General features: G+C 42.3%; 1 protein-coding gene across 2 annotated transcripts in view; it reads left to right on the forward strand.

Moving 5' to 3' along the window:
• The window catches only part of EVC2 (EvC ciliary complex subunit 2), a 205,874-nt gene that overhangs the window by 169,312 nt on the left and 10,224 nt on the right, over positions 1-26,338 (forward strand). For both annotated transcript variants that reach the window (XM_069744826.1, XM_069744825.1), the window contains exons 19-21: positions 479-566; positions 2,436-2,632; positions 20,445-20,546. In XM_069744826.1, the coding sequence (XP_069600927.1) occupies positions 479-566; positions 2,436-2,632; positions 20,445-20,546 (387 nt within the window). The remainder of the gene's footprint in view (positions 1-478; positions 567-2,435; positions 2,633-20,444; positions 20,547-26,338) is intronic.

Consider the following 26,338-nt stretch of genomic DNA (forward strand, 5'->3'; position numbering starts at 1 on the left):
TGTATGTTCAGGAAAATTACTAATTTGTGTTAAATAATTTTTTTTTTAACTTTTTTGGGTATGATTTTTTTTTTTTCCGGATGTCTTTATTAAAAAAAAAATTTAAATCTTGCAATTGCCTTACTGATCACTGGGAATATTCTAAAGTTATACACGTACATTAGCAGCAATAGTCACAATTTTCTGTTTTGTTTTTTTTTTTAAATAGAAGCACCTAATGAGCGTGTGCACAAGTCAACGTCAAAGGAGGGGAGCTGTGACATTGTCTATTTGTGAATGATGTCATTGTAGTCCTGCCTCTGATGATAATGAGACTTCAGAAAAGTCATCTTTAAAAAAACAGGAAGAGCGTGTCTAAAATAGTCGCAGTGGCCAGTGTGAAAATTGCAATTTTTTTTTTAGTACATGCCAACATGTTGATATGTAATAATCACTGGAAAATTTCCGAACTTCTTGAACTGATATTTATACGTTTTAGACTGCATAGGGAAGAAATGGCGTATGCTCAGGGGGAACACCTAGAGGAAAAGGCTCAAATGGACTCCATGCTGCGGCTACATAATCAGGTAGGTGTCTGTTCACATTATGCAAATTATCTGTTCTACTTTTGGGGTGCCACACTAATATTCCCCCTTATAGAGAGGGGATCTACTGTTATATATTAGCTTCTTCTTTGATATTAGGATGCAGTAGGGATCATCTATAATAGGGTGCCATCTTCCATACATAAGAAAAAAGGGAGACAAGCGCACGTAGGGTAATGTAAATGTATTTTAAAAGGGATATCGGGATTTTGGGGGCTGCTCACCTGATTGGGTTTTTGTATGCTACAGCTCGAATAAATGCCCATCGATGATTTAGGAGAAGTAGGAGATAGATGTTCTGGTAGACCACGCTGTGGTGAAAAAGGAGTAGTTCCACGCGGGTAGCTTTTAGCGACGCGTTTCAGGTTCATGCGAACCCTTTCTAAAAACCGAAATACTTATGAAGACAAATACAAGAGGGAGTTTAAATACATTAAATGGGCATCAGTATAAGGCTATGTGCACACGTCCGGATTTTCTGCAGAAATTTCCTGAACAAAACCGGAGATTTTCTGCAGAAAATCCGCACGCGTTTTTCTCACGGTTTTTGTGCGGATTTTTCACATTTTTTTTCCAAAGCTTCCCAATGCATTAAATAGCGGGAATTCCGCGATAATTCCGCAAAATTAATGAACACGCTGCGGATTTTTCCGCGATGCGTTTTTATTGCGGAAAAAAAAAACGCAGCATGTGCACAAAAATTGCGGAATACATTCAAAATGATGGGATGCATATGTACGCGTTTTTTTTAACCGTTTTTGCAGCGGAAAACCGCCGAAAAAACACGCGAAAAATCCGGAACGTGTGCACATACCCTAAAAAGAAATGCCCTCCTGGTTGTGAGTAAGGTGTGGTTTGTAAACAAAAGAAAAAAAAGCCAGTAATAATATAAAATAAAATAGGCATATTTAAGGTATTTAAGGCATCATGAAAAACAAAATACCTTTAAAATGAAAGAACAAACAGATGAAACATAAAACATCAGGCTTTCTAAGTACATTGTCTATAGGCAGTGAGCTGCTTATCACAGGAAGGGGCGGAGTTGGACGAGTTCCCACGTTCCAGCTAGTCACATCAATCATCAGGTAGTAAAACCTCCAGTGTAAGTAAACAACATCACACAGCCTGGCATGTGACACATCATCGAAATCTGTGTTTTAAACCCTACCTCATGCTGTCCTCAGATTACATAGCAAAAACCTGCTGACGGATTCCCTTTAACAAAACATTACTGGATAAGACTTTGTTTGCTGTATACACAAAACGGTATAATGATTTTAAAGGGAATCTGTCTCATGAAATGTGCAGTTTGCATTGTTATGGAACAAGAGAAACTGAGCAGACTGATATATAGGTTTGTGGGTATTTTATTCACAAAAATATTTGCTCATTTTGGATTTAGGAGTCCAGTGGGCGGTCCTAACAGTGACCTGAGCCCAGAAGCAGCAGGGATTCCAGTGAATAACATACATGATATACCGAATCTTTTCCCAGAACCCTACATATCGATCTGCTCAGCTCCTCTGGCTCTATGACATGCGGCCCATAGATTGTACTTGTTTCCTATAGGGACGGTACCCCTTTAAGGAAGCTTCTTTAACATTCCTCGTATTCTTTGTTGAATGACGTTCTTCTGCTGAGATTCTCACGCTTTTCTCTCTGAAATAACAGAATATTACCTTGTCAAATTAATATGTTGCTTCCTAAACGACGTTCCGTCCCATGTATCCTACGGCACCGACCATGAACATTTATCCGGATATTTATTGTCCGTGTTATTTGGCGCCGTCTCCCCAGCTTAATTCTGTTTGACATCGGCGGCTTGACACCGTGCCATTAATTCGTCCCCAGGACATCCGATTGGCAGCGTATCTGACTAAACGAGCCGTGATACCGGAGGGGATGCTGCCGCGAGTCCTCAGTCTATTGCTTCCCTCCAGCCCCGAGAGCGAGATCGCTTCTCTTCTATATTCGGCGGGTCATAAATATTCAGACAGTGTCACTGAGACTGACAACAACGAGGATGGAGCTGACAGCTGGAGGAAGAGGTAAGAGCATGGCGGCTCCGCCGAGCAAAACCCAATTGCATTATATTGTGGAAAAGGCAAAAATAAAAATCAATCCATGTGCTGATAACGGCGTCAGCGCTCCTCCCGTCCTCCCGGGTCCTCACCGATAATTGTGCCTTTGTTCTTTCCTCTGGACATCAACTTTGAATAACCGGAGTCCGCATGTTATTAAAGCGCATCAATCTGCAGCTTGTGTTGGGCTGAAACAACATGTTCTTTCCCATTCTTCTCATTTGTAGGGCTTGGTTTTGTAGGGTGAGTTGTATTTTTAATTTACTGTATAAGATTTGTTTTTTTACGCTGCTTTTTTTTTAAAAAAAAATGCAGGTAACCTATTTTACTTAATGGGTGCAGAAAATCTGCAACATCAAAAGCTCATGGTGGGAAGGTAGCCTGAGGGTCTGTGCACGCGACGCGCGTTTGTCGTATTTTATCAGCGCAGTTTTGACAAAAAACATTAAGGGTGTGTTTCCACGGTCAGGAAACGCTGCCTGTTTGACGCTGCGTAGAGCCACAGCGTCAAACACGCAGCGTCCACATGTTACAGCATAGTGGAGGGGATTTCATGAAATCCCGTCTCGACTATGCGTTAAAAGACGCCTGCGGCAGACCCGCGTAAACGGACATGCGTTTCTAGAACGCAGTATGTCTATTTACAATGCGGCGACGCTCCGTCGCCGCACCGTAAATTTACCATAGACAATCATTAGATGTGGTAAAACTGCATCTGATGATTAGTCACATGCATAAACGCAGCTTACTACACATGTCTCCTAATTAACATGCCAGCTTAGGCTACTTTCACACTAGCCCGTCGGTACGGACCGTCGCAAACCGTCGGCCCAACGTACCGACGGACAGTGTGATTGATTAGCACAACGTAGGCAACGGATGCAGTTTTACAACGCATCCACTGCCCCATTGTAATGTCCGGGGAGGAGGGGGCGGAGTTCCGGCCGCGCATGTGCGGTCGGAAATGGCGGACTCGACGCACAAAAAAACGTTACATGCAACTTTTTTTGCCGATGGTCTGCCAAAACACGACACATCCGTCGCACGACTTGTGCGGGCAACTTTGCAGGATGCATTTTTTCACCAAAACGACGCATTGCGACGTCCATCGCACCAAGCTAGTGTGAAAGTAGCCTTACCTGTCCCGCCGCCGGAAGTCCGCGTCCACTGCAGTTATCACGATAACCTATCTTACCGCGAGAACTGCTGTGAACGTGACCGGGGGTTATCTCAGGTCACGAGTCTGGTTCTTACGGTCAGCGGATCAGCTGACTGTGAGAACGCTGTAGTGTAGGTGATCGCTGGAGAGTTATCTCCATGGGTCATCTACAGGCTCTGCTATGTCTGGATGTCAGGCGTCCAGATGTAGCAGAGCTGGACTCGTCGAGGGACACTTGTTATTAAGGACTGCGTCGGACACAGGGAGTATACTGTTGGTTTATTATTTTTCTTTTTATTATAGTGTAATAAAGATATCAAAACTGTGTGGTGTTTTATTTCAATAAAATACTTTATTCTGCATGTGTTTTATTAACCCTTTACCAACTATAGGATTAGTAATGGATAGGTGTCTTATTGACGCCTCTCCATTACTAAGCCGGCTTAATGTCATCTTACAAAGGTGACATTAACCCCTTATTACCCCATATCCCACCGCTACTCGGGAGTGGGAAGAGAGAGGCTAAGCGCTGGAAATGGCGCATCTTACTGCCGGCGTCAGTGCCGGGTATTAAGATGTGAGACTAACATTTTATTATGTTTATTACTAAACATTGGGCTTGGTATTATCTATCTATCTATCTATTATCTATTTATCTATTGATTATCTATCATCTATCTATTTATTATCTATCTATTATCTATCTATCTAGCTATCTATAGATCTATCTATAGATAGATAGTTATATCTATAGATAGAGAGTCCAAGAAGTCAAAGGCAGCACACCATTGCAAATGAGTTCAAAAAGTGTTCAAGTTTAATAGCCCATCATGGCGACGTTTCAGCTTATGGAGAACCTTTCTCAAGCCTCTATCTATCTATTATCGATCTATCTATCTATTATCGATCTATCTATCTATTATCGATCTATCTATCTATCTATCATCTGTCTATCTATCTATCTAGCTGTGTGTGTAAACATTATTCTTCAATAGAGTATGTAAAAGAAGAGGTTGGACAAGAAAGGACATCACAATTCTTTTTTTTTTTGTATATCTTTATTTAGCTTACAAAAACACACACAAATCTGCATGAAAAATTCATGTGACCTGCCAGTCACCTCAGGTGCAGATTTTACCTGCGGCAAATCCTGAGCAAATCCTGACTGTGGAAACATACTGTACCCTAAGGCTATGTGCACATGTTGCAGATTTGCCTGCGGATTTTTCTTCACTGAATCTGCATCACTTGACAGAAAGCGCTGGTAAAAATCTCGTTTTTCATGCGTTTTTTGACGCGTTTTTGAAAGCTAAATAAAGATTTATTATTGAACAAACAAAAAAAGATTTGTGATGTAATTTCTTGTCCAACCTCCTCTTTTACATTTGTCCAACCAACACTCCATTACATACATAGATAGATAGATAGATAGATAGATAGATAGATAGATAGATAATAGATAGATATTGGATAGATAGATAGATAGATAGATAAATGATAGATAGATAGATAGATAGATAGATAGATAGATAGATAGATAGATAGATAATAGATAGATATTGGATAGATAGATAGATAGATAGATAGATAGATAGATAGATAAATGATAGATAGATAGATAGATAGATAGATAGATAGATAGATAGATAGATAGATAGATAGATAGATAGATAATAGATAGATATTGGATAGATAGATATTGGATAGATAGATAGATAGATAGATAGATAGATAGATAGATAGATAGATAGATAATAGATATTGGATAGATAGATATTGGATAGATAGATAATAGATAGATAGATAATAGATAGATATTGGATAGATAGATAGATAGATAGATAGATAGATAGATAGATAGATAGATAGAGAGATATGGGATAGATAGATCTATAGATAATATTTATCGATCTATGTATAGATCTATCTATAGATCTATCTATCTAGGAGTCCAAAAATCAGAGGCAGCACACCATTACAGGTTGAAGTTTTTAAAGGTGCTTAAATTTAATAGCCCATTGTGGCAACGTTTCGGCCCATGGAGAGCCATGGCAATGTTTGGCCCAGTCACAGGAAACAATGGCTCCTGCAGTGCATCACTAAAGAGGTTAATTTAGTTCATTGTCTCGCTTTATGGCAATGCTGTGTGGGAATTTTCCCACACAGCTGTGCCGCAAGTGAACTACACTGTACTCACAGTGGCGGAGGAATACAGTGCGGAAGGATACCTTCCGTCATTGTATCCCGGAGCCCCTGGAGAGCGGTCGCATCAGCTGAAGTTACAGCTCTCCACAGGAGATCGTCATGGGACAGTCGAATTAATTGGATTACGGTGGACACAGGGAGTATATTGTTGGTTTATTGTGTTAATTTTTTTTCAGGTAAGCGAGGGCTTCGGGGATTAGGTGTAGATGGTGAGTATGAACTATATATGTACTGTATGTGTTTTTTTTTTCTTTTACATTCAACACATTAGCCGGATGATGGGACTACTACTGTCCCATCATTGGCTAATGTGTCAATCACTGTCACTGTAGCATGCATAACCCGATGGGACTTGTAGTCCCATCGGACGATATCTGCACTCACACAAACACTGACATAGCTCCAGCAGACCCCCAGACAGCCCCGGCAGACCCCCGCACAGACCCACAGACAGCCCGCAGACCCCAGGACAGCCCCGCAGACCCCTGCACATAGCCCTGCCGACCCCGCACACAGCCCCGGCAGACCCATGGACAGCCCGCAGACCCCCGGACAGCTCCGCAGAACTCCTGCACAGCCCCACAGATCCCACACACAGCTCAGCAGACCCCCGCACAGCCTGCAAACCCCCAGACAGCCCCAGCAGACCCCCGCACAGCCCCGCAGACCCCCGCACAGCCCACAAACCTCCAGACAGCCCTGCTGGCCCACGGACAGCCCGCAAACCCTCAGACAGCCCCGGCAGACCCCCGCTCAGCCCTTCAGACCCCTGCACAGCCTGGCAGACCCACAGACAGACCCACAGACAGCCCGCAGACCCCCAGACAGCCCCACAGACCCCTGCACATAGCCCTGCCGACCCCCGGACAGTCCACAGACCCCTGAACAGCCCTGCAGACCCCCCGCACAGCCCCACAGACCCCCCCACACAGCCCAGCAGACCCCCCCGCACAGCCCGGCAGACCCCCGCTCAGCCCTTCGGACCCCCGTGCAGTCTTCAGACCCCCGCACAGCCCACAAACCTCCAGACAGCCCTGCTGGCCTACGGACAGACCGCAAACCCTCGGACAGCCCCGGCAGACCCCCGCTCAGCCCTTCAGACCCCCACACAGCCCTTCAGACCCCTGCACAGCCCGGCAGACCCACGGACAGCCCCGTAGACCCCCGCACACAGCCCTGCCGATCCCGCACACACAGACACGCAGACCCCGCCCACACACAGATACTCGCACAGTCTCCGCCCACACACTTCCCTCCTCCAGGGCCGCAGCGTTTCTCGCACCCACATCTGCAGCAAAACCGCAGATCTTTTTTTACATCTGCGGGTTTACTGTGCCTGACTCAATGCAAGTCAATGGGTGCAGAAACGCTGCAGTTCCGCACAAAGAATTAACATGCTGCGGAAAATAAACCGCTGCGTTTCTGCGTGGAATTTTTTGCAGCATGTGCACAGCGGTTTTTGTTTTCTATAGGTTTACATGGTACTGTACACCGCATGGAAAACTGCAGCGAATCAGCAAGGCCAAATCCGCAACGTGTGCACATAGCCTGACAATTTCCTAGTGCCAGTAACGTGAATGAATGGCATTTCTTTAGTCTCGTGCACACGTTGCTTATTTTTCCCTGGTAGATTTCCAGCTGATTTAAATCTGCAGCAGGTCAATTCTTTCTTTGTTTTTGATGCAGATTTCACCCATACTAATGAATGTAAAAATTTCTACAACAAAAATGCATGTTATAGAAAAAAATACAACAAAAATGCATCAAAAACGTGCATATGTTACGCAGCGGATTTACTCCAGAATTTGCATCAGAATTTTCCCTAATCAGTTGGAAAATGGGAAAACATTCTTTGTAGGGCGGAATTGAAAAAAAGGCTCTATTGTTGTTTTTTTCATACATTGTTGGCTTTTTTGTTGTAAATATGAACTGTTATCAATCTGTGACAGCGGCTTTTAAAGTGTAGAATCCTGTCCGAATCAGGTGAACATCGCACGCTATCACTCTGCTGCAAATTCTGCACATGTGCACATACCGTGAAAATGGAAAAAAATTCTTGTGGAATTGAAACCCCCCCAGCAATTCCCCTATCGTTTATGTGTGTGTGTGTATGTGTGTATATATATATATATATATATATATACATATATATATATATATATATATACATATATATATATATATATATATATATATATATATATATATATATATATATATATTTTTTTTTTTTTTTTTTTTTTTTTTTTTTTGCGTTGATGTAAAAATTAACTTCTGTCTTTGTTCTATTGTCTGCACGATTGTAACAATACCAAATTTAAATGCCATAGTTTTTTTCAATTTTACTCCCGTTCGAGTGCACCCTTCCCCCGACACTCCTTCCCACATCAGTTGTTTTCCATGGCAGCTCGGGGCTTGCTCATAGCCCCAATTGCTGCCATGTTGGAACTCCTGTGAGGCCCAGTCCTTAGGTCTTGAATTTTGCTATATACCACTATAGTGTAGTATTGCAGTATATACAACAAGCAATCAGACAACTGCAAAAGCTAAATATTAAAAAAAAAAAAAAAAATTTACAAACCCGCCAAACAAAAGCAAGAAGATGGAAAAAGAAGTCTAAAACATATAACAACCCTCCCCCCAAAAAAATAAAATCGCCCTTCTTTTCAACGAAAAACATACTTCATACAACAGCATACATTGAGGCATAATAGGCTGATCGATCATACCAAAAATTATTCATAAGTTATTTACAAATATGTTAAACAACATAAAGAAAAAAAAAATTGGTCGCCACGCTTCTTCCCAAAAAATGCAAAAGAAAACCTACCTTCACAAAGCTCCATTCATGGAAAAATAAAAAAAAAGCTACTGATGGGTTTGTAAATTTTTTTTACAAATTTTTGAGTTTTTTTTATCACCAATAAGGAAGAGCTCTTTCACACTTCCTGATATTTCCAGTATTGGAGAAAGATATCAGTGTATGTGTGTGTAATACTTGTGGCAACCGTCTGCCGCATCAGTACCACACGTACCGGCACTTCGGAAGCAGCAGTACAGTTTGCGCTGTTCCCCAGTATCGGCTGCTAAAGACAGCTCTCATCATTCTCACCTGCTCGCGCCACAATCAGCGCTAGCAGGAGACAATGTTGAGCGTTGTAGTCAGCTGATAACAGCGCTATAAATCAATAATAAACCCGATGTGGATTCCCCTGTATTTTCGATAACCAGTCAGGCAAAGCCAACAGCTGCAGGCTGCAACCCTCAGTTGTCAACTTCAGCAAGGCTAGTTATCAAGAATAGGGGGTTCCTCATGTGATTTTTTAAATTATTTAAAAAAAAATTTTTTTTTAAATGTTGTGGGGTCCCCCCATTTTTGACAACCAACCCTGCTGAAGCAGACAACTGGCAGCTGAATTCTTTGTGAGGTTGATGTCACTTCTGTATTGTCTGGTGACATCAAACCCATGGATTAGTAATGGAGAGGTGTCTACAAGACACCTCTCCATTACTAATCCTATAGTTATAGGTAAAGGCAAAGTTAGAATAAAGTCTTTTATTAGAAGTAAAACAAAACACACTTTTCCTTTTTTATTTACAAATAGCAAACACAGTTATACTCACCTAACACCCATTACATTGAAACCCTCGTCTCCTGTAATAAAAGAAAAATAGAAGGCAACCATATCCCTCACCTGTCCGTCGTTCTGTCCCATGCCGTAATCCATGTCTGGGGGGTAAACGGTTTTCAACCTGGACGGTGCCAAGATGCGACTGACCAGGCTGAGAATCACTGAGGAATGAGTGGTCTGATGAATGAGTGAGAATGGTGATCTGCGGTGAACTCCAAAAGTCAAGTGATAAATTAGACTGCGCGATTTCTGTCTATGGTCTCCAGTTCACCGTTTTGTCTATTTTTTGGCTTGTGCCAGTGGTAATAATGAAGGATTCCCGACCTGCTGCATATGTTCTGAGCAGATGTGCAATGGCTGACGTTCAGACGTCCTGTGGCTTTATTAATGATGATGATGTGTAATTTTATAGAGCAGGATGGAATGGTTAAAGGCCGGTGATCTTCCCCCATATAAATGGTGGCCTGAAATAGAAAGATCCACGACAGTAATCTAACAAGTACAAGACTGGGCCTACCGGGCACATCTTTTTTTTCATACAAGTGGTTTTAAGACCTCTAACTTTTTTTTTTTGTCCCTTTACTACAGTAACATTTCCTTTTTTTGTGATCCATGTGGTCTAATTATTATGTGATTTTTACATTCGTATTTTTTTTTATTTTTTACGTGTCTGTTTTACACATTTTTTTTAGGACCACTAAAATGCATTTTAAATTGTGTACAGTTATTTCTATATGTTTGATTTCTATATTTTTTTCAATGGGGTAAGGGAGATCGGACCACAATGCCCGGATTGGTCGCGGCTCTCCTGAACCGAGCTTGACAGCTGCATAGAAATATATGAAGCTGTTGCGCTCGGGGTTGTAGGGCCGCCGGACTATCTGTGCCTTGTAGTCTGATCCCGGTCTGATTTATACAGCCGTCTGACCGCGCCCTAAGAGACAGTGATTTAGACTGGCAGCAACTTTTTTTTTTCTCCTTTTATATTTATTTTACACATTGTGCCCCACTTAAAGTCATAAAAGACCACCTTCGGAGGTTATTTATACTCAGTCCAATTTAAATGCGTATTTATTGCTGCTAATTGTTCCGGTACCTGCTAAGACCCCCACATCTGCTGCTTCCCCCTTACATTCGGCGATCACTTAATCAATAGGATGATTAGGAAGGCAGAAGTAGTAATAATTAGGTGCCACTTTATAGAGTTCTAGTCCTCTTCCTCTCTGGAGAGCCAATTTGCATATTTAATATCCCAGAGGAGCATGCATGGCATATAAGTCTCCTCACTCTGACATGTCAGGCCTGGCTAGTCACTCTCCACAAAGGAGAAATGTTACCCCTTAGACCCCAGTCTTAAGCCTCTCACCTAGCCAAATCGGATCTCATACTTTGCACTGATGAGGGGCAATACCCTGAAACACCGTGTCTACAAGTTGAGATTCAGGTTTGGCTTTTATCTTCAGTCATAAAAATATTTACATAGGTTTTACCCACAAACTGGTGCAGCAATGAACACTGATTTTAGCGGTTGTTGTGTTTTGCTGGTAATGACCATTTATTTGAAAAAACAGATTTCGCCTTGTTTGTGGCTCCACAGTATAATTTGAAGAATATCTCTTGGCCTAATGATCAGTTTTATTTTTACCAGATTTCACTTGAAAAATTACAATTTCTATTTTACTCTTACTTTGGGCCTATTCACACAGCCGATTTTTCCACGTATGAGAAAAATGGACCAATTATTTTGATCAGAGTTAGTTCAGAATGTGGTCTGAGTGTCATCCGTTTTTTTTTTTCGTACGTGGAGAAATAAAAAAAAAAAAGTTTCTACATTCTGACAGTCTGTGGAAATTGGGTGGCACTTGGCTGTCCTATTTTTTCACTGACCCACTGACTTGCGTTGTTGGTTTTGATCCAACCCTCTCGGTCCGTGAATAATCACAGACGAGTGAATGGCCCTATAAAATATCACGAGTACAAGTGCTATCTGTGAAAAACATGGATAGAACTCTGATTTGAAAATTGGACTTGTGAATAAGTATTTGATCCTCTGCCGATTTTGCACATTTTCCCACCCACAAAGAGTGGAGAGGCCTGTAATTTTTATCGTAGGTACACTTCACCTGTGAGCGACAGAATGTAAAAATAAAAACCAGAAAATCACATTGTGTGATTTTTAAATAATTAAATTGCATTTTATTGCATGAAATAAGTATTTGATCACCGACCAACCGGCAAGAATTCTGGCTCTCACAGACCTGTTAGTTTTTCTTTTAGAATAGAAGCCCTCCTACTCTGCACTCATTACCTGTATTAGTTGCACCTGTTCTAACTTTGTTACCTGTAGAGAAGACGCCTGTCCACACTCTAATCACAATCCAACCTCCCCACCATGGCCAAGACCAAAGAGCTGTCTAATGACACCAGGGACAAAATTGTAGACCTGCACAAGGCTGGGATGGGCTACAGGACAATAACCTATCAGCTTGGTGAGAAGACAATTGTTGGCACAAATATTATAATATGGAAGAAAGACAAGATGACGGTCAATCATTCTTGGTCTGGGGCTCAATGTAAGATCTCACCTCGCGGGGTAAGTACAATTCTGAGAAAAGTCAGCAATGAGCCCACAACTACAAGAGAGGACCTGGTCAATGACCTGAAGAGAGCCAGGACCACAATCTCAAACATTACTGCTAGTAACACACTGCGCCATCATGGATTAAAATCCTGCAGTGTACACAAGGTCCCCCTGCTCACGCCAACACATGTCCAGGCCCGTCTGAAGTTTGCCAGTGGCCATCTGGATGATCCAGAAGAGGAATGGGAGACGGTCGTGTGGTCAGATAAGACCAAAATAGAACTTTTTGGTATCAACTCAACTCACTTTTGCCCAGCGACAGCCCAAAAACCGGAAAGATCTGGAGAAGATCTGTACGGGGGAGGGGGCCAATATCCCTGCTGCAGTGTGAGCAAACTTGGTCAAGACCTACAAGAAACGTCTGACCTCTGTAATTGCAAAGGTTTCTGTACCAAATATTAAGTTCTGTTTTTCTATTGTATAAAATATTTCATGTAATGAAATGCATATTAATTATGTAAAAATCATACAATGTGATTTTTCTGGAGTTTCTTTTTAGATTCTGTCTCTCACAGTTGTAGTTTACATACAGTACCTTAAAAAGTACAGACCTCTCCACTCTTTGTAGGTTGTGACAGGGTCACTGGCGCCGTACGTGAGGGGAGATGTGTGCCTCAAAGGTTGTTATCCTGCGTGATGTCAAACCCATAAGTTTCCCTCCAGCATGATATGTTCTGAATGTAAACCACTCGTTTCCTGGTCTGGGTTTCATGGGGAGTAGATGTAAGAAATGGGCGGGACGCCGATTCACCATATCTCCACCTCAACGGTGTGGTTGGAGGGAGTTAGATGTCAGCCATTGTTTTTTTTTTCTGTCTCATCTGTTTGGAGGGAGGAAGCCTCCAGGCTGAAGCTCCAGTGAGAGCTGTCCTGTGTGTTTGTACCAGAAGGCTGGAGCCAGACTGGGAAGGACTCTGTATGGACTTTTTACTTTCATTTGTGACAGAATGGCTGATTTTGTTACTATTTTGCCTTTATGGGTTATGAAGCAATAAAGTGTTCCTGTGTCTACCTCAGGGAGCAGCTGAGTCAGCCGACCTTCCACAAGGTGGATAAACTTGCACAATCGGCAGGGTATGAAATACTTCTTTTTCCCACAGTATATGGGTAGGAAGGATCCTTCTGTGATTAATACCGCCATAGGATGATGTGTGGAGTGCTCGTTCAGAGAGCCTATGTATACAAATATCGAAAGAAGCAATGTCACTTCCAAGCAGAACAGGTGTGAACAACTGCATACTAAGAGAGGCCATCTCCATATTGAACTAATAAATAAATTACTGCTCTAAAAAATAGGAAAAAAGAAAAATACTTAGCGCATAAATTGGCCAATTCATGCATGCCCTGCCGTGACAGATGGGCACACATGAATTGGCCAATTTATGTATACCTTGTCCTAACTGATGGGCACACATGAATTGGCCAATTTATGTATGCCTTGTCATGACTGATGGGTACACATAAATGGGCCAATGTATGTATACGTAGTCGTAACTGATGGGCACACGTGAACTGGCCAATTTATGTATACCTTGCCATGACTGATGGGCACACATAAATGGGCCAATGTATGTATACCTTGTCATGACTGATGGGCACACATGAATGGGCCAATTTATGTATACCTTGTCATGACTGATGGGCACACATGAATGGGCCAATTTATGTATACCTTGTCATAACTGATGGGCACACATGAACTGGCCAATTTATGTATGCCTTGTCATGACTGATGGGCACACATGAATGGGCCAATTTATGTATACCTTGTCGTAACTGATGGGCACACATGAATGGGCCAATTTATGTATACCTTGTCGTAACTGATGGGCACACATGAACTGGCCAATTTATGTATGCCTTGTCATGACTGATGGGCACACATGAATGGGCCAATTTATGTATACCTTGTCGTAACTGATGGGCACACATGAATGGGCCAATTTATGTATACCTTGTCGTAACTGATGGGCACACATGAACTGGCCAATTTATGTATGCCTTGTCATGACTGATGGGCACACATGAATGGGCCAATTTATGTATACCTTGTCGTGACTGATGGGCAGCAGTACAGTTTGCGCTGTTCCCCAGTATCGGCTGCTAAAGACAGCTCTCATCATTCTCACCTGCTCGCGCCACAATCAGCGCTAGCAGGAGACAATGTTGAGCGTTGTAGTCAGCTGATAACAGCGCTATAAATCAATAATAAACCCGATGTGGATTCCCCTGTATTTTCGATAACCAGTCAGGCAAAGCCAACAGCTGCAGGCTGCAACCCTCAGTTGTCAACTTCAGCAAGGCTAGTTATCAAGAATAGGGGGTTCCTCATGTGATTTTTTAAATTATTTAAAAAAAAATTTTTTTTTAAATGTTGTGGGGTCCCCCCATTTTTGACAACCAACCCTGCTGAAGCAGACAACTGGCAGCTGAATTCTTTGTGAGGTTGATGTCACTTCTGTATTGTCTGGTGACATCAAACCCATGGATTAGTAATGGAGAGGTGTCTACAAGACACCTCTCCATTACTAATCCTATAGTTATAGGTAAAGGCAAAGTTAGAATAAAGTCTTTTATTAGAAGTAAAACAAAACACACTTTTCCTTTTTTATTTACAAATAGCAAACACAGTTATACTCACCTAACACCCATTACATTGAAACCCTCGTCTCCTGTAATAAAAGAAAAATAGAAGGCAACCATATCCCTCACCTGTCCGTCGTTCTGTCCCATGCCGTAATCCATGTCTGGGGGGTAAACGGTTTTCAACCTGGACGGTGCCAAGATGCGACTGACCAGGCTGAGAATCACTGAGGAATGAGTGGTCTGATGAATGAGTGAGAATGGTGATCTGCGGTGAACTCCAAAAGTCAAGTGATAAATTAGACTGCGCGATTTCTGTCTATGGTCTCCAGTTCACCGTTTTGTCTATTTTTTGGCTTGTGCCAGTGGTAATAATGAAGGATTCCCGACCTGCTGCATATGTTCTGAGCAGATGTGCAATGGCTGACGTTCAGACGTCCTGTGGCTTTATTAATGATGATGATGTGTAATTTTATAGAGCAGGATGGAATGGTTAAAGGCCGGTGATCTTCCCCCATATAAATGGTGGCCTGAAATAGAAAGATCCACGACAGTAATCTAACAAGTACAAGACTGGGCCTACCGGGCACATCTTTTTTTTCATACAAGTGGTTTTAAGACCTCTAACTTTTTTTTTTTGTCCCTTTACTACAGTAACATTTCCTTTTTTTGTGATCCATGTGGTCTAATTATTATGTGATTTTTACATTCGTATTTTTTTTTATTTTTTACGTGTCTGTTTTACACATTTTTTTTAGGACCACTAAAATGCATTTTAAATTGTGTACAGTTATTTCTATATGTTTGATTTCTATATTTTTTTCAATGGGGTAAGGGAGATCGGACCACAATGCCCGGATTGGTCGCGGCTCTCCTGAACCGAGCTTGACAGCTGCATAGAAATATATGAAGCTGTTGCGCTCGGGGTTGTAGGGCCGCCGGACTATCTGTGCCTTGTAGTCTGATCCCGGTCTGATTTATACAGCCGTCTGACCGCGCCCTAAGAGACAGTGATTTAGACTGGCAGCAACTTTTTTTTTTCTCCTTTTATATTTATTTTACACATTGTGCCCCACTTAAAGTCATAAAAGACCACCTTCGGAGGTTATTTATACTCAGTCCAATTTAAATGCGTATTTATTGCTGCTAATTGTTCCGGTACCTGCTAAGACCCCCACATCTGCTGCTTCCCCCTTACATTCGGCGATCACTTAATCAATAGGATGATTAGGAAGGCAGAAGTAGTAATAATTAGGTGCCACTTTATAGAGTTCTAGTCCTCTTCCTCTCTGGAGAGCCAATTTGCATATTTAATATCCCAGAGGAGCATGCATGGCATATAAGTCTCCTCACTCTGACATGTCAGGCCTGGCTAGTCACTCTCCACAAAGGAGAAATGTTACCCCTTAGACCCCAGTCTTAAGCCTCTCACCTAGCCAAATCGGATCTCATACTTTGCACTGATGAGGGGCAATACCCTGAAACACCGTGTCTACAAGTTGAGATTCAGGTTTGGCTTTTATCTTCAGTCATAAAAATATTTACATAGGTTTTACCCACAAACTGGTGCAGCAATGAACACTGATTTTAGCGGTTGTTGTGTTTTGCTGGTAATGACCATTTATTTGAAAAAACAGATTTCGCCTTGTTTGTGGCTCCACAGTATAATTTGAAGAATATCTCTTGGCCTAATGATCAGTTTTATTTTTACCAGATTTCACTTGAAAAATTACAATTTCTATTTTACTCTTACTTTGGGCCTATTCACACAGCCGATTTTTCCACGTATGAGAAAAATGGACCAATTATTTTGATCAGAGTTAGTTCAGAATGTGGTCTGAGTGTCATCCGTTTTTTTTTTTCGTACGTGGAGAAATAAAAAAAAAAAAGTTTCTACATTCTGACAGTCTGTGGAAATTGGGTGGCACTTGGCTGTCCTATTTTTTCACTGACCCACTGACTTGCGTTGTTGGTTTTGATCCAACCCTCTCGGTCCGTGAATAATCACAGACGAGTGAATGGCCCTATAAAATATCACGAGTACAAGTGCTATCTGTGAAAAACATGGATAGAACTCTGATTTGAAAATTGGACTTGTGAATAAGTATTTGATCCTCTGCCGATTTTGCACATTTTCCCACCCACAAAGAGTGGAGAGGCCTGTAATTTTTATCGTAGGTACACTTCACCTGTGAGCGACAGAATGTAAAAATAAAAACCAGAAAATCACATTGTGTGATTTTTAAATAATTAAATTGCATTTTATTGCATGAAATAAGTATTTGATCACCGACCAACCGGCAAGAATTCTGGCTCTCACAGACCTGTTAGTTTTTCTTTTAGAATAGAAGCCCTCCTACTCTGCACTCATTACCTGTATTAGTTGCACCTGTTCTAACTTTGTTACCTGTAGAGAAGACGCCTGTCCACACTCTAATCACAATCCAACCTCCCCACCATGGCCAAGACCAAAGAGCTGTCTAATGACACCAGGGACAAAATTGTAGACCTGCACAAGGCTGGGATGGGCTACAGGACAATAACCTATCAGCTTGGTGAGAAGACAATTGTTGGCACAAATATTATAATATGGAAGAAAGACAAGATGACGGTCAATCATTCTTGGTCTGGGGCTCAATGTAAGATCTCACCTCGCGGGGTAAGTACAATTCTGAGAAAAGTCAGCAATGAGCCCACAACTACAAGAGAGGACCTGGTCAATGACCTGAAGAGAGCCAGGACCACAATCTCAAACATTACTGCTAGTAACACACTGCGCCATCATGGATTAAAATCCTGCAGTGTACACAAGGTCCCCCTGCTCACGCCAACACATGTCCAGGCCCGTCTGAAGTTTGCCAGTGGCCATCTGGATGATCCAGAAGAGGAATGGGAGACGGTCGTGTGGTCAGATAAGACCAAAATAGAACTTTTTGGTATCAACTCAACTCACTTTTGCCCAGCGACAGCCCAAAAACCGGAAAGATCTGGAGAAGATCTGTACGGGGGAGGGGGCCAATATCCCTGCTGCAGTGTGAGCAAACTTGGTCAAGACCTACAAGAAACGTCTGACCTCTGTAATTGCAAAGGTTTCTGTACCAAATATTAAGTTCTGTTTTTCTATTGTATAAAATATTTCATGTAATGAAATGCATATTAATTATGTAAAAATCATACAATGTGATTTTTCTGGAGTTTCTTTTTAGATTCTGTCTCTCACAGTTGTAGTTTACATACAGTACCTTAAAAAGTACAGACCTCTCCACTCTTTGTAGGTTGTGACAGGGTCACTGGCGCCGTACGTGAGGGGAGATGTGTGCCTCAAAGGTTGTTATCCTGCGTGATGTCAAACCCATAAGTTTCCCTCCAGCATGATATGTTCTGAATGTAAACCACTCGTTTCCTGGTCTGGGTTTCATGGGGAGTAGATGTAAGAAATGGGCGGGACGCCGATTCACCATATCTCCACCTCAACGGTGTGGTTGGAGGGAGTTAGATGTCAGCCATTGTTTTTTTTTTCTGTCTCATCTGTTTGGAGGGAGGAAGCCTCCAGGCTGAAGCTCCAGTGAGAGCTGTCCTGTGTGTTTGTACCAGAAGGCTGGAGCCAGACTGGGAAGGACTCTGTATGGACTTTTTACTTTCATTTGTGACAGAATGGCTGATTTTGTTACTATTTTGCCTTTATGGGTTATGAAGCAATAAAGTGTTCCTGTGTCTACCTCAGGGAGCAGCTGAGTCAGCCGACCTTCCACAAGGTGGATAAACTTGCACAATCGGCAGGGTATGAAATACTTCTTTTTCCCACAGTATATGGGTAGGAAGGATCCTTCTGTGATTAATACCGCCATAGGATGATGTGTGGAGTGCTCGTTCAGAGAGCCTATGTATACAAATATCGAAAGAAGCAATGTCACTTCCAAGCAGAACAGGTGTGAACAACTGCATACTAAGAGAGGCCATCTCCATATTGAACTAATAAATAAATTACTGCTCTAAAAAATAGGAAAAAAGAAAAATACTTAGCGCATAAATTGGCCAATTCATGCATGCCCTGCCGTGACAGATGGGCACACATGAATTGGCCAATTTATGTATACCTTGTCCTAACTGATGGGCACACATGAATTGGCCAATTTATGTATGCCTTGTCATGACTGATGGGTACACATAAATGGGCCAATGTATGTATACGTAGTCGTAACTGATGGGCACACGTGAACTGGCCAATTTATGTATACCTTGCCATGACTGATGGGCACACATAAATGGGCCAATGTATGTATACCTTGTCATGACTGATGGGCACACATGAATGGGCCAATTTATGTATACCTTGTCATGACTGATGGGCACACATGAATGGGCCAATTTATGTATACCTTGTCATAACTGATGGGCACACATGAACTGGCCAATTTATGTATGCCTTGTCATGACTGATGGGCACACATGAATGGGCCAATTTATGTATACCTTGTCGTAACTGATGGGCACACATGAATGGGCCAATTTATGTATACCTTGTCGTAACTGATGGGCACACATGAACTGGCCAATTTATGTATGCCTTGTCATGACTGATGGGCACACATGAATGGGCCAATTTATGTATACCTTGTCGTAACTGATGGGCACACATGAATGGGCCAATTTATGTATACCTTGTCGTAACTGATGGGCACACATGAACTGGCCAATTTATGTATGCCTTGTCATGACTGATGGGCACACATGAATGGGCCAATTTATGTATACCTTGTCGTGACTGATGGGCACACATGAATGGGCCAATTTATGAATACATTGTTGTGACTGATGGGCACACATGAATGGGGCAATTTATGTATACCTTGTCGTGACTGATGGGCTTACATGAATGGGCCAATTTATGTATACCTTGTCGTGACTGATGGGCACACATGAATGGGGCAATTTATGTATACCTAGTCGTGACTGATGGGCACACATGAATGGGCCAATTTATGTATACCTTGTCATAACTGATGGGCACACATGAATTGGCAATTTATGCGCTATCTTTGTTTTTTCCTATTTTCTAGAGCAGTAATGCAATTCCAATTTCATATATTTCATGTTTGCATGCTATAGCATTACATTTATTTGTTTGTCCCTCCTTATGTATCCGTGTGCCTTATTTGCTCATGTTTAATGTACTTGTCTATATTTGCCCCGTATTCACATGTAAAGCGCCATGGAATAAATGGCGCTATAAAAGTGTATAATAATAATAATAGTTGTTTTGTGTAATAGCTGAAGATTTGTGCATTTGATGTAATATACGGAATATTGATGGTTTGCACTGTGTTGGTAAATTGCGCCAGCCCCATAACTCACATCGGGAGAGCTGCAGAGCTCTTTCATCTGCTCATCTTTTGAGATTTATCCTGGAAATGCAAACGGCAGGGGTGAATCAATCATCCAGACCTCTGAGTAATAAATCTGGGGTGCAGCAGAGAAGGATTAGGTGTTTTTCTGAAGGACAGATCTCTGGTGACGAATACGAGCAACATTAATTCTTATTTCTATTTTCTACTCCAGAAAGCAGCAGGAGCTGTGGGTGGTACTCGAAAAGCGGATCAGGGAAAGTCTAGGGACCGCTGATGAGGACAAGAGTCCATTATCTGCCAGAAAGAAACGAAGGTGAGTAGTGAAGTAATGGGATATAATCATAAGTCTTTTATCCATTATTCCTAAAGAAATAATGCATAGAGTAAGCTGGATCCTTCTCTCCTCCAACATCATCTGTCGGGGAAAAGTCGGCAGAACCACACACATTTTAGTATCACTTGCTCTCACCAATATCAGAGGGATCAACCAGCTTTAGTATAATGTCTATAGGGGCCTTAAAGAGAGCGTGTTCTCAGAAAATGACCTATTGTTTAAATCAGGTTTTTGTGTTACGTATATATTTTTTTAAATGTAGTCATTCTTTTTTTAATATATATCGCAATCAATTTTTTTAAAAAGCAAAATGACTGATTTTCTGGTGCACTAAAATAATTCTACACTAATTCCAGTTTTATAGGAATCCTATTAATTGAGTTGTTCAGTTAAAGGCATTATCCAGGCCTTTTTTTCTATGCGTCTAAGCAGTTATTTACAGGTAGTTGCTAACCTGTTCTGCTGTGTGACAGTCTCCCAGATCATAGGGATAACCGAATGCTCCTGATGCCAATTTTGGTGTAACATCACCTTGACAGAGCAGTCCCTTCTATTCCTCTCTGCTCTGTCAACAGGGCGTCCCTCCTGATGTCATGTTCATTGACGGCTGGCTCAGCGTTACGCAGCGGGGAGCCCTGACATCACAGGAAGTGGGAGAATCGACCACTAGGAACAGTCCTAGAGATCAGCGCAGGGCAGCTCAGGCAGGTAGCTATCAACTACCTGCCGATAAGTGCATAGACCCATAGGATACATAAAAGTCTCGGATAACCCCTTTAAAAATACCCATTTACATAGACCCCTTTGAAGAAATTCTGAGTTAACAGTAAGGTTCCTTTGTTTAGGATCTTTATTTCTTGGGTAAAGTGTTTCTCACTTTAAAAGACGTGTTCTGTCCTACATTATACTGGCAACCCATTCATTTGAATGGAGACTGTGTAATTCTTAACTTCTCCTTCGGAGGCGCTGTAGGGATTGTGCTCACTTATTGCTCGATCACAGCGGGTCCAGGCAGTAGAGCACTTTGCAATGAACTTGTTGTCATCGGACCTTTCCAACATAGTAGATATTGTCCAGATCGAATAACCCATTTTAGTAAAGAATATTTTTGGGATCAAACACTGGGTTATCCAATGTTGGACCCCTCCTACTTGCCTGTTAGGAGACCACACCGGCCAGCTGATGGCGATGATTCATAGCGATGAACAGCGGCAGTGCCATAATTACACGTTTCTAGGAAAGGCTCATTAACGAGGCCGTCATTCTCCCGGCTGCTACTCTTCATCACCGATGTGAAGTCTCACCCTGCAGAGCTTCTTTGTGTGCGGTTGTGTTTTCATTCGTCTTACTATAATGGTTAGTCATCTTTCTAGAAGCAGCAGACGCCAGGTAATAGTAGGCTATTACCGCTGTCATATTGCTTGGGATGTGAGTGCTTTCTGCCAACAGATTCAAAGCCGAAGGGGCGACATCGGACTAAAGCACAACATATAAACAGCAATTAAAGGTATCACACTCAATAGTCCAATAGTTTTACATTTATTCATTTGATTTATTTTTAAAAAAAATTTTTGCAACAGTTTGGACTAATGACTGAAGGGTGTTTGTTTTAGGGACTGTTGTTTTTTCATAAGCATTATTTGGCACTTTAAAGGTTCGCTGGGGGTCCAAAACTTGGCAGTCCCACCGATCAGCTGTTCTCCGCTCCAGCGGTCGCCAGATGTAGGAATTATGGAGGTGAACATCACCGCTCTGTAAACTGTTTAGTGGCGACTAATAGGTACGGCAGATTCGCTTGTTCAGACCCACAATTGCAATCTTCGGAGTGAAGAATAGCTGATTGGTGGGGATGCCCGGTGTCGGACCCCCACACATCTGATATTGATATTGATGACCTATCCTATCCCGAAGTCATCAGTGTTATTGTAGTGAAACTATCCTTTACAACTCTTTACTCTCGAGCGGAATATTTGACCTGGTTTGCCAATGCTCCCTATTAGCCAAATTACCGTATTTTTCGGACTATAAGACGCACCGGACCATAAGACACACCCCAAATTTTCAGAAGGAAAATAGATAAAAAAAATTAATGCTTCAAATGGGGTTCTGTCTTTCAGTACCGAGTTCAGCTTATTGAGGGGGGGAGGTGGTGATCGGGAGCGCTGGTGGAGCGGGGGTCACAGGTGGTGTTAAGTGGTCTGACTCTCATCCCAGGCTGGTTTAAGCAAGTTCGGTGGTGCGTCTTATAGTCCGAAAAATACGGTATCAGTCCATTAAATGCTCATGTTCATTAATGGTTAAAACTGCAAAGTGCTTGTAAAAACAAACAACTTTGTAATTTACTTCTTATTAAATTCTCATGAATGGAGGGATATTTAAAGGGACTCTGTCACCCCCAAAATCGTATATACAGTCATGGCCAAAAGTATTGACACCCCTACAATTCTGTCAGATAATATTAATTTTCTTCCTGAAAATGATTGCAAACACAAATTATTTGGTATTATTATCTTCATTTAATTTGTCTTAAAAGAAAAAACACAAAAGAGAATGAAGCAAAAAGCAAAACATTGATCATTTCACACAAAACTCCAAAAATGGACCAGACAAAAGTATTGGCACCCTCAGCCTAATACTTGGTTGCACAACCTTTAGCCAAAATAACTGCGGTCAACTGCTTCCGGTAACCATCAATGAGTTTCTTACAATGCTCTGCTGGAATTTTAGACCATTCTTCTTTGGCAAACTGCTCCAGATCCATGATATTTGAAGGGGGCCTTCTCCAAACTGCCATTTTTAGATCTCTCCACATGTGTTCTATGGGATTCAGGTCTGGACTCATTGCTGGCCACCTTAGAAGTCTCCAGTGCTTTCTCTCAAACCATTTTCTATTGCTTTTTGAAGTGTGTTTTGGGTCATTGTCCTGCTGGAAGACCCATGACCTCTGAGGGAGACCCAGCTTTCTCACACTGGGCCCTACATTATGCTGCAAAATTTGTTGGTAGTCTTCAGACTTCCTAATGCCATGCACACGGTCAAGCAGTCCAGTGCCAGAGGCAGCAAAGCAACCCCAAAACATCAGGGAACCTCTGCCATGTTTGACTGTAGGGACCGAGTTCTTTTCTTTGAATGCCTTTTTTTTTCTCCTGTAAACTCTGTGTTGATGCCTTTGCCCAAAAAGCTCTACTTTTGTCTCATCTGACCAGAGAACATTCTTCCAAAACGTTTTAGGCTTTTTCAGGTAAGTTTTGGCAATCTCCAACCTGGCTTTTTTATGTCTCGGGGTAAGAAGTGGGGTCTTCCTGGGTCTCCTACCATACAGTCCCTTTTCATTCAGACGCCGACGGATAGTACGGGTTGACACTGTTGTACCCTTGGACTGCAGGGCAGCTTGACCTTGTTTGGATGTTAGTCGAGGTTGTTTATCCAACATCCGCACAATCTTGCGTTGAAATCTCTTGTTAATTTTTCTTTTTCGACCACATCTAGGGAGGTTAGCCACAGTGCCATCGGCTTTAAACTTCTTGATGACACTGCGCACGGTAGACACAGGAACATTCAGGTCTTTGGAGATGAACTTGTAGCCTTGAGATTGCTCAGGTTTCCTCACAATTTGGTTTCTCAAGTCTTCAGACAGTTCTTTGGTCTTCTTTCTTTTCTCCATGCTCAATGTGGTACATCCAAGGACACAGAACAGAGGATGAGTCAACTTTAATCCATGTGAACTGGTTGCAAGTGTGATTTAGTTATTGCCAACACCTGTTAGGTGCTACAGGTAAGTTACAGGTGCTGTTAATTACACAAATTAGAGAAGCATCACATGATTTTTCGAACAGTGCCAATATTTTTGTCCACCGCCTTTTTTATGTTTGGTGTGGAATTATATCCAATTTGGCTTTAGGACAATACTTTTTGTGTTTTTTTTCATTTAAGACAAATTAAATGAAGATAATAATACCAAATAATTTGTGTTTGCAATCATTTTCAGGAAGAAAATGAGTATTATCTGACAGAATTGCAGGGGTGTTAATACTTTTGGCCATGACTGTAAGGTAAGCCCACCGTCATCAGGGGCTTATCTACAGCATTCTGTAATGCATTCTGTAATGCTGTAGATAAGGCCCCAATGTATCCTGAAAGATAAGAAAAAGAGGTTAGATTATACTCACCCAGGGGCGGTCCCGGTTCTGTTCTGGTCCGATGGGCGTCGCGGTCCGGTCCGGGGCCCCCCATCTTCTTACGATGAAATCCTCTTCTTGTCATCACGCCGCAGCTCCGGTGCAGGCGTACTTTGTCTGTCCTGTTGAGGGCAGAGCAAAGTACTGCAGTGCGCAGGCGCTGGGCCTCTCTGACCTTTCTCAGCGCCTGCGCACTGCAGTACCCTCAACAGGGCAGACAAAGTACTCCTGCGCCAGAGCCGCATCGTGAATACAAGAAGAGGATGTCATCGAATGAAGATAGGAGGCCCCGGACCGCGACGTCCATCTGACCGGACCGCAGCGGGACCGCCCCTGGATGAGTATAATCTAACCTCTTTTTCTCCTTTTTCAGGTTACATCGGGGGCTTATCTACAGCATTACAGAATGCTGTAGATAAGCCCCTGATGACGGTGGGCTTACCTCATATGCGATTTTGAGGGTGACAGGTTCCCTTTAATTGGACAGTTTACTGTTCTTAGCCAAGGTCTGGCCACCTCAGAATGCCTGGTATCCTAGGCAAGGAGCGTGCCGATAGGTTGTTCGCTTTATAGCTTTGAAGCGATGCTCTGAAGATTCAGTTAGCTACAGTTTCTTTGTGCCTCTCCCATACTGCGGAGGCTAAGCTGCCTCCCTCTGCTAGCAGCATCATGGAGAGCACAATTCAGACCGGTGGCTCGACCGTGATGCTGATCTGAACTGTCTATCTTCTGGAGCGCGCCGTTCCCTGTAAGCAGGAAGCTGGGAGGCAGAGGAGCGGTGCGCACCTGCAGACAGAATAAAGCATACCCTTTTACAGTTGTGTTCTGGCTACGAGAAGTTGTACTCCATCTGCAGCATAGGTGACAACTTCTAATTCAGTGAGGGTCTGACCCGTGAGACCACCGCTGATCTCCAGAATGATCCTTTTTCTCTTCCGTCAGAATGGAGCAGCAGTGCGCATGCTCGGCCTCCCAACCATCCATTCCTTTATAGGACTGACAAACTTTCAATATGTGCATATAGTTCTTTCAAAGATAAGTCCAGGAATATCTTTACATGGCCAGTGTGTGCCTCCATTACTGAGCTATTTGTAGATCTGAAACCTCTGTCACTCCATCTCTATTCCTCACCCAGCACCGCCTCCTCCTGGTAAATTGAAAGCCTTTATACTGTTTGACTTTAGGCAAAAGAATTATTAGTCAAGCAGAAGGAGTCAGAGCTGGATGTGGTATAGAGGTGGAGTGACAGAGGCTTCAGATCTACCATAGCTCTTCAGTCTCATTTGCATATCAATTTAAACTCTGATTTCTCAGTAACAAAAGAACTGACTGGCCATGTAAAGGTATTGTTGGACTTAAAAGAACTCCACGCTCATTTAAATAGTCTGGGGGGTAAAATCCTGCTGACAGATTTCCTTTAATAGGGACCTGTCAGTTCTCCTGAATGCTTGTTTTAGAGCATGTTTTCCTATAATTTTGTATTGTGCCTTCTCTTTTTTATTCCTCTTAGAATTTATGGATGCTTGGACAACTGTTTAACCATTCCTCTTGTCAAAGGGTGTGTCTCTACATTATGGGAGCTGATTGGACAGT

The sequence above is a fragment of the Ranitomeya imitator genome, chromosome 1 (genome assembly GCF_032444005.1).
Source record: "Ranitomeya imitator isolate aRanImi1 chromosome 1, aRanImi1.pri, whole genome shotgun sequence".
Lineage (NCBI taxonomy): Eukaryota > Metazoa > Chordata > Amphibia > Anura > Dendrobatidae > Ranitomeya > Ranitomeya imitator.